Raw genomic sequence first — 9,910 nt, forward strand, 5'->3', positions numbered from 1 at the left:
TAAAGGGATCTGCAACCCTATAGGTGGAACAACAATATGAACTAACCAGTACCCTGGAGCTCTTGACTCTAGCTGCATATGTATCAAAAGATGGCCTAGCCGGCCATCAGTGGAAAGAGAGGCCCATTGGTCTTGCAAACTTTATATGCCTCAGTACAGGGGAACACCAGGGCCAAGAAGTGGGAGTAGGTGGGTAGGGGAGGGGGGGAGGGTATGGAGGACTTTTGGGATAACATTGGAAATGTAAATGAAGAAAATACCTAATTAAAAAAAAAAAAAGAACCTCATGCTTGATGATGTTTAAGGAAGTTGCTGTGGTTAACAAGGAGGCAGAAACATTCTAGAATAGTAACCATTCACGGTCTGTCCAGCTGACCTGCAGAGATGGCTCAGCCATTAAGAGCACTTTATTATTCCAGAGGACTGGAGTCCAGTAGCTGCATTGGCTCCACAACTTCTGTAACTCCAGCTCTAGGGAATTTTACACCCTCCTCTAGTGTACCACATGTGTTCAGGTGACTGGGGAGCTAGAAGAGAACTCAGATCCCCCAGAGCTAGAGTTAGAAGAGAGTGTACGTGGTCCAAAGTGGGTACTGGGATGGAAACTCCCTTGGAAGACCAGCAAGTGCTCTCAGCCACCTCTCCAGCCCCATGGGCTTGGAAAACACATGGTTTTTTTGGTCTGTGAATCTTCATACTTTTTTTTTTTTACATTATTGTATGTATGAGCACACGTGTGGCATGGTACATGTGTAGAAGTCAGCAGACAACTTTTAGGAGTTTGTTCTTTCCACCTACCATGCATATTACAGAGCCAGAGATCAGACTTAAGTTGTTTGGCTGGGGACAAATAGAGCCTTTACTAATAGAACCTTTACTCTATTAGCCACCTTGTCCAGCCCTTCTCCACCGTTTATGTGCCAGAGCTGGAAGGTGTCAGATCATCTTGAACTGAGTTCAAAGAGGTTTTGAGTCACCCATGTGGGTGCTAGGAAGTAAACACAGGTCCTCTCTATGAGCAGTTAAGTGCTCTTAACTGCTGAGCTATCTCATCAGTAGCCCCCTACACACAAACCTTTTAAGACAGCTGTTTTATTTGGTAATTTTTCTGTTGGTTCTTGAGCTGGTTGGTTATTTTGTCAGTGTGACACAAGCTAGAGTCATCTAGGAAGGGGTAATACCAATTAAGAATTTTTTTCATTAGACTGGCTTGTACCCAAGTCTGTGGGGGCTTTTTTGTTTTGAGACAGAGTCTCTCTATCTAGTAGCCCTGGCTGGCCCAGAATTCCCTATCAAGGCCAGGGTGGCTTGGAATTCACTAGCCTCTACTTCTTGAGTACTAGGAATAAAGGCATGCACCCAGTTGTGGGGTATTTTCTTGAAAGATGATTGAGGTGGAAGGGCTCTCACTGTGGGTAGCAACAGAGGTAGCAACCACTGTGGGTATTGCTATCTCTGGACAGGTGGTCCTGGGTTATACACGAGTAAGCCAGGAAAAGCCATGGAAAGCAAGCTAATAAGCAGCATTCCACCATGGTCTCTGCTTTAGTTCCTGTGTCCAGGTTCCAGAATTGAGTTCCCGCTCTGATTTCCCTCAGTGATAGACTGTGACCTGAGATGTGTATGCCAAATACTTTCTTCTCCAAGTTGATTTTAGTCACAGTGTTTACCACAGCAGACAAACAGACCAGACCAGTTCTCAGTGTCTTCAGCATGTTGTCATAGTTGTCTCCTTCTTGGCTGTAGTTTCTTTTTGTTTTCCAGTTGACTAGGTCTCCTATGCATCGTTTTATAATTATTTCTTAACAGTGCACTGGTCAAAAGGTTCATATTTTTTTTTTAGCTGAGGTATATCTTTTGAGAAAGGATAGTTTTGCTTCCAATTCCCATTTTTGTTGATGATTCAGGTTGGCCTTATGCTTTTATGTTTCAAGTCAAGACTTCTCATCTTTATATTCTTTCAAGACTTCTCATCTTTATATTCTTTCAAGACTTCTCATCTTTATATTCTTTCAAGACTTCTCATCTTTATATTCTTTCCGAGTTCTGCTTTAGAATGAGTTGGGCTCAAGAGGAAAGTTCCTAACTGCACAGTTTAAATTCATGATGAAACCGCATTGGTCATAACCTAAATCTTTAACTGACCTCTGCAAATGTTAAAATAAAATATATGGTTTCCCAGCACTCCAGAAGTAGAAGTGGATCTCTGTGACTTTGAGGCCAACCTGGTTTATATAATGAGTTCCAGGATAGCCATGGCTGCACAGTGAGATCCTGTCTCAACAAGCAAACCAAAACAAAAACAGTAACAAAAGTCAAACACCTTCCAAACGTCTTAGCTGTAGGTTTTGACTTTGGAACTCAGCAGACTCCTTCTCTGCTGTTTCTTCATCTATACAGTAAACATTATTTCAGTCGCCTCATTATTTGGAGTCTGACATAAAAATGTATGATAAGCAGTTAGATCAGTGCCTGAGCCCCTGTAACAAATAAATGTTCAATAACTTCTCTATTTATGTCCTCTGATTGATTTGTTATTATTTTGGGACAAGTCTGGCCTTGAGCTTATTTATGTAACCAAGGTGACAGACAACTTCTGATCCTCCTGCAATTACATCTCAAGTGCCAGAACAAGGGCTTTGTATAGCTAGGTAATATTCCACCACTGTTACATTCCCAGCTCCTGACTTTTTTTTAAAACTAGGTATTTTCTTTATTTACATTTCAAATGTTGTCCCCTTTACTGGTTTTCCCTCCAAAAACTCCCTATCTCTTCCCCCTCCCCCTGCTCACCAACCCACCCTCTCCTGCTTCTTGGCCCTGGCATTCCCCTATACTGGGGCATAGAGCCTTCACAGGACCAAGGCCCTTTCCTCCCATTGATGACTGACATCCTCTGTTACATATGCAGCTGAGCTCCTGACTTTTTAAAAGAGACATATTATTTATATGTATATATATATATATATGTATGTATGTATGTGCTCTATGTGCTGTGGTGCCTGAAGAAGATGGAAGAGGGCCCTGGGTCTCCTGGAGCTATAGTTATAGACAGTTGATGTGAGTGCTGGGTGCATGACTCAGATCTTTTGGAAAAGCAGAAAGTGCTCTCAACTTCTGAGCCATCTCTCCAGCCTTAGCTCCTGACCTTTTATTCTAGAAAAAATATATTTGAGAATTTGTTCTGTTGCATTGCTGAGGATCAAATGAGGGCCATGAGAATTTCTACACATGTATTTTTTTAATCCTGAAAACCACTTAATTACTTTATATCCTAATGAGTTTTTTATTTTAATTCCACTTTATAATTTTAAGATGTGAGGTCTATTTGGTGATTCTTAGGTTGATAATATCTCTGGATTTCATGTCCAACGTGAAGCTTCTGAAAAATGGTGTTCATAAAAGGGCTTACATTGCAAGCAGGTGACATGTGGAACTGTTGTCGGACAAAATGAGTATGACATGTCACCACTTTGTCCCAGGTACTTGTAACCCAGGCCAGTAGACATTGGAATGGCACAAATGGTTCATTCTGTTGTTCTTCATCTGTTGCAGGATGCCACCTAAAAGACTTTGGAGACTTGAGTTTTACTAATGTCCCCAAAGACGATCCCTACAATAATCTGGTTGTGTATCCTCGTTCAGTGGGCCTTGCCAACCAGGAACTGGCTGAAGTGGTTAGTAGAGCTGTGTCAGGTGGCTACAGCTGTGTCACCATGGGAGGAGACCACAGGTAAGCTGTGGGCTTAGTAATTAGCTTCTTAATTTCAGTGTCCTTACTTGGAGAAAAACATGGCACAGAAGAGACTATGCACACTCAACCCAGCAAGCACAGGGGTAGACTAAGCAAGGTTCTCAAGACGTTCATCTGGCTGTGTTGGAGAACTGGTAGGATCCATCCATCCATAGACTGAGTTTGCATGCTTTCCTTAGCATTTCTGCTAATTCATTTGTTAGCAATCCTTCCTTGGCTTGCGAACACATTTTTCTCTCTAGTATGGACATGGTCAGTCCTTTAAGTCTTTCTTGGTGAATTATTTTTTCAAAGTATGAGAGAATGCTCAACTGAGATCTACTAGATCTACTGTAAAATAAATACATGTAAAATTAAAGACTGAAAAATACTGAATACTATAGAATTTCAGAGGGAGAGGTCTGGGCTAGTATAGCCAAATTCCACCAGGGAGTTTGGTGTGAGCTAAGCAGTGAAGTAGAATGAGGTATTGCAGCAGTAGTGAACACTTACTGATACTTTCAGTTAATTAATCCTAACCATGTCCTGAGGGAGATACAGTTTTATCTCATTTATTGCTAGAAGCTCTGAGGGACAGAGGTTAAATAGCTTGTTCAAGGCCTAACCCCAGGAAGGAGGAGAGCTGGCATTCAAATCCACTTGGCTTTTCTTTTTGATTCAGCCTAGCAATTTCCCCTGAGGTGCTCAGAGAACTTTCTAGATAACTATCAGAAGTGAAACCTTTGCTCCAGCTTCAGAAGCAAGTAGATTCCTCATTAGGAGTAGAAATTCAGGAAGGAAAGGAACTCAGGTTCTCTAGAGATGACTGGCCACTCAATGGAATCAACCAGAGGAGAGGGTAGCAGGTCTCTTGCCTCCCATCTCTGCTTCGTCTATGAATGCTTATTCTTGGTTTTGTTGGGTTTTGTTTTTCCTCTTGATCATGTCTCACTGGAGATCTCATGAGTGTGACAGCCAGAGCCTTTAGTTTTTCTTTTTGCCTATATATATATATATATATATATATATAAAACACACACACACACATATATATATGTGTGTGTGTGTGTGTATATACATACACATATGTGTATACATACATACACATATATATATGTATTTATGTGTGTATACATATATATACATACACACACATACACATATATATATATACACACATACACACTGCAACCAGGTTACTTAACTATTTCCAGTTCAAAACTAAGACTGTGGCTGTTATAGCAAGGAGGGAAGAAATGCCTGCCTAATTTGAATGACTGCTTATTCACTGGTGTACTTCAGCTCAGTAGGGGTTGCCTTGTAACTTTGATTCCTAACAGCCCCCCTTTTCGGGTTTTCAGCAGTGTTACATACAAGTAGCTTTTACAGCTCTCTGATTGTGTGGGAATTAAGCTCAGGGCCTCACACATACTAAGGCAAATGGAGGGTCATGTAGCTACATCTGCAAGTCTGCTTCCTAATTATCTCTAGAAAGTTCATGTAAGCTGGATGTAGTGGTGCACACCTGTAGCCGCAGCTACCTTCAAAGGTGAACTGGGAGGACTGCCCGAGCTCTGTCGACACCAGACCAGGCAACATGCAAGACTTTACTGCCACCAAACAGCAAAACCCCTCTAATGCACCAAGTTCCTTGGAAGTTAGAATTAAAAAGACTAGGCAGCATTTCTGCAAGTTGTTACAGACAAGATCCCATTGCTCAACTACATTTCATTCACTGGACAAATGTTACTATCTGAGCTCCTTTTCTGGGCTAGTGCTAATGGACAAATTAACATGGAACAGCTGTGACATGTGTCACACGGCAGGGACAGCCAGTCACCAGCACTGCTTTCCCCCCAACTTTGAATTTTATTTTATGTGTATGTGTGTTCTGCCTGTATGTATGTCTGTACACCATGAGAACAGTGTTCTGAGAGGCCAGAAGGTGTTGGGTCCCCTGGCACTGGAGCACTGACTCTTTAAAGCTTTTCCTTTCTCCTGTCTAATTAATTCACTTAAACGTTAATCTTTGGGAAGTACAATTAAGGGACTTTTGTCTCACTGTAACCCAGCCTCAGGCTAGACCCTGACTTTGCCCTGGGGACAGAGTATAAGCAGTATTGGCTGAGATTATCTGTTACTGGGCATGTTTGCCAAGTAGAGGGCCTTGAAGATTATTACATTTGTTTTTCTTTTGCAGCCTGGCAATAGGTACCATTATCGGGCACGCCAGGCACCACCCAGATCTCTGTGTCATCTGGGTTGATGCTCATGCTGACATTAATACACCCCTCACCACTGCATCTGGAAATATACATGGACAGCCACTTTCCTTTCTCATCAAAGAACTACAAGACAAGGTAAGCAGGCCCAAATGAAAAGGTGAATGGCTTGCATGGTTATCCTGGGGCTTTGAGATTTGAACAAAGGATGGACTGAATGTGACTTACTTAACTCACTTTTATTTACGTTACTAAGGACTGGGCAGTCAACTAGATGCTAGGTCTCTGTTCTCTGTGGGGTACATAATTGTTTAGGAAATTAAGTTTGTAGTAGTAGGTGAGAAAGTAGGAGTGGGTATTTCCATAGCCCAAGGACTTAGGTGGAGGCCACACTCTAAACACACTGATTTAGAGTCTGAGTGCCGCTGTGCTTACCTTCAGGTAAAATTTCTTCTGATCTCTTCAAAAGCCAAGGAAGTCTTTGTTAGACAGACAAGACTCTCTGCTCAGCAAGAAGCCAAAGCTCTAAGCCAGGACAGATTAAAGACTCAACCTGTAACAAGCAAAGGGGTGGGAAAGGCTACCTACCCAGCATATTCCTGCTACTTAGGTAGTTAATGAGAAACCAGGGCCATCTTAGAAGAGATGCTTTTGCATTCTCAGGAAACCTGCATTGTTTTGCAGCTGCCCTTCTAAATCATCTCACTGGACAGTTTCCCTCCTAGCTCAGGTGTTCTGTGTCACCTCAAACATAGTGGACACGAAAGTGACAGTACATTCTTGGGAGCACATCTTAGTGAGAATTAGGATTTCTGACTGATCTGCTTCATCCCTCTCTTCACAGGTACCACAGCTGCCAGGATTTTCCTGGATCAGACCTTGCCTCTCTTCCCCAAATATTGTGTACATTGGCCTGAGAGATGTGGAGCCTCCTGAACAGTAAGTTGATGCGGAAGGGGTAAGCTTTGGGCCTATCCTGCCTATTTTAGGTCAATCTAAAGGCAAGAGTCCCTAAATATACATTAAAAGCTTTTTAAAGCTAGAGTCTTCCCTTTTATCTTGCCAGTTTTATTTTAAAGAATTATGACATCCAGTATTTTTCCATGAGAGAGATTGATCGTCTTGGGATCCAGAAGGTGATGGAACAGACATTTGATCGGCTGATTGGCAAGTAAGAAATGACATAGGCGTCTATTATGTCTATTTCTAGGTCTCAGGAGGAGGCCGGGCAAACCCTGGGAGAGCAGCAGCACACTTAAGCCCGTACCTTGGGCATAGGAATTCCACTTCTCAAGTAAAAGCAAAACATGTCTATGTATTTTCAAATAGTTTAGAAAGGCATAGGATCAATCATAAATCATATTCTTCTAGATTTGGGAGGGGTTAAGTCAGTGACCCATCCTGCTTCTCATAAATTTGTTTTCGATTTTGTGACTTTTGAAAAGCCTTCATCACTGTTCCAGTGGTCCTGTTCTTCCTAACTTCATTACTGCTTCATCTGAGTTCTGTATTAAGCATAAAAACACATGCTAGTCAGACTCATTTTCCCAACAATGGGGCTTCTCTTCTGAGTGGTCAATATCAGAACTGCTGTGTCGTCATTCTCTAAGCTGCCAAGACATTAGTTATTTGCTACTAGGTTGTTGATGTTTGGTTTTAGTCATGGGATACCTGCACTCAAGTTGGAATTGGAAGATAATTTTGCAGACTTTAAACTGGATTATGTTCATTCAACAATTATAACCTAATGAAGCTAACTTAATTAATGATGGAAGTGAAGCATTCCCGAGAGGCATTAATACCCTACGAAACCCAGAAAAATGCACTGGAGGTCTTCTGAAGCAGGCAGAACAAATGGCAGTATCTTAAAGTACTATGTAAGAAGTTAATATGCCAATCTCCGTTACTTTTAGGGGTAGAAATCTAGAAATACACTGAATCAGCAGAGCACCAGAATAAGAACAAAATCAAGTTGTAGTCACAGAATGAAGACTGCAAGCATAACATAGTCTCTCATTCTTTTCCTTTTCAGAAGACAGAGGCCAATCCACCTGAGTTTTGATATTGATGCATTTGACCCTAAACTGGCTCCAGCCACAGGAACCCCTGTTGTAGGGGGATTAACCTACAGAGAAGGAGTGTATATTACTGAAGAAATACATAATACAGGTATGTAGCCAGGTCTTCAGCCTAGTCACTATATAAACATGTTGAAATCTCTTTCTGCAGGGGATCTTTTCTTTGTCACTCTGTTTTTGGTTAAACTTTTAAAGCCCAGAATCATATGGCTAATAGAGGATATAGACAGATATTTAGAGGCATCTTTTGGACCGGGACTGTACCAAAGTATGCTAATACCATGCAGGAAATTATGTCACTCACACACTCAATAGATTTAGTATATGGAACAGAATGTCCAACACACATTTACTGTGTCTACACTGCCTAAAGGCAGATTAAGAAAACAAGCCAAGTAGCTTGCTTCCTCTAGTTGTAAGGGGTTTGCTGGTTCACCAGCAGTTGGAAATTATTGGAGTTCAGCTTAAGCTTGTCTCAAATCCTTTTTTTTAATTTTTTTGAGACGGGGTCTCATGTAGTTAAGACTGACTTGAAACTCATGTAGTTGAGGAGGGGATGACTTGGGACTCCGAATCCTGCTAATCTTCAGGTGCTGAGTGTACAGACATGCACCACCATGTCCAGATTTTAAGAACATTTCTTGAAAAGAAAAAAAAAATTTTTTTAAATACAGTCAACCTCAACTGTCATTTCTCAGGTGCCATTCATCCCGTTTCTTGGATCTCTTGCCTGTATGGAACTCAATGACTGGGCAAGTCCGCTAGACAATGAGCTCTAAGTTCAGCCTCCCTAACACTGGAGTTGCATAAAGGTTCTGTGGTTTGAGCTCAGGTCCTCATGCTTAGACAAGCACTCCACTGTTGAGCTATCTCCCCAGACTCCATCTTGAAGACAGTATCTTTTTTTTTTTCTTTTTAAATCAGAGATAAGCCTTCTACTGGAGCTTGTTGGTAACTTTAAAAGGATACTGTTAGAGAAATGGCTGATGAAGGTCACTAAGGTCATGACTGAGGTGAATTCTAGATTATCAAGAGCAACTATCACATGATATAACCTTAACAATCATTCCATGAAACTAGGAGACAAGAAGCAAAAACTCCAAGATTTCAAAGGCCAAGACCTACAAGGAATTGTTGTTTTTAGGCAGGGTCTCACTTAGACCAGGCTAGCCTTTAACTCAGAGATCTGTGTCTCTGCCTCCATGGTGATGGGATTAAAGGTGCACACCTCACAACAGACAAGAAACCCTTTAGAAAGTATTTATTATGTGAGTATGTAGACGACAACTTGTAGTCAGTGACCTCTCTTCTACTCGTCGGTCCTGACAAATAGAACTTGGGTTGACAGATTAGTGGCAGAAGCATTTACCCTCTGAGCCATCACCAGCCATGTAAGGAACCCTTACCTAGATGGAAAAGAAATGGGGATTGGGTCCTTAGAGTCTGCTAGCACCTTAGGGGAGACCAGCCTATTAAATCTGCCTGTAGGAAGACAGACTTAGACCCACAAACATAAATATTGCAACGGTCTTTCAGTTAACAGTGAACTTAAAGCATTTCTGTTGCTTCATTCAAGAGGGATTAATAAACTTTGCAAGCAGTTGTGTGTCTGTGTTTCCTTGTTTTGCTGACATGACATTGTCAACAAAGATAGCAATTTGCTTAAACTACTAAACTGTAGGATGGAGGCAATATATATTTTTGATGGTGCAAACCCTCCTGATTACTACTTAGGATATGCTAGAGATACTAGGTTCAACCATTAGGAATAAGACACAACTCACAAGCTGGGCATGGTGGCGCACGCCTTTAATCCCAGCACTTGGGAGGCAGAGGCAGGTGGATTTCTGAGTTCGAGGCCAGCCTGGTCTACAAAG

General features: G+C 41.6%; 1 protein-coding gene across 1 annotated transcript in view; it reads left to right on the forward strand.

The window, feature by feature from the left end:
* Positions 1-9,910, forward strand: part of Arg2 (arginase 2) — a 26,995-nt gene that overhangs the window by 14,585 nt on the left and 2,500 nt on the right. Inside the window, exons 3-7 of the mRNA XM_021178768.2 lie at positions 3,556-3,733; positions 5,934-6,093; positions 6,800-6,894; positions 7,022-7,126; positions 7,988-8,124. Of these exons, the coding sequence (XP_021034427.1) occupies positions 3,556-3,733; positions 5,934-6,093; positions 6,800-6,894; positions 7,022-7,126; positions 7,988-8,124 (675 nt within the window). The remainder of the gene's footprint in view (positions 1-3,555; positions 3,734-5,933; positions 6,094-6,799; positions 6,895-7,021; positions 7,127-7,987; positions 8,125-9,910) is intronic.

Source organism: Mus caroli, chromosome 12 (assembly GCF_900094665.2).
Source record: "Mus caroli chromosome 12, CAROLI_EIJ_v1.1, whole genome shotgun sequence".
Taxonomy (NCBI): domain Eukaryota; kingdom Metazoa; phylum Chordata; class Mammalia; order Rodentia; family Muridae; genus Mus; species Mus caroli.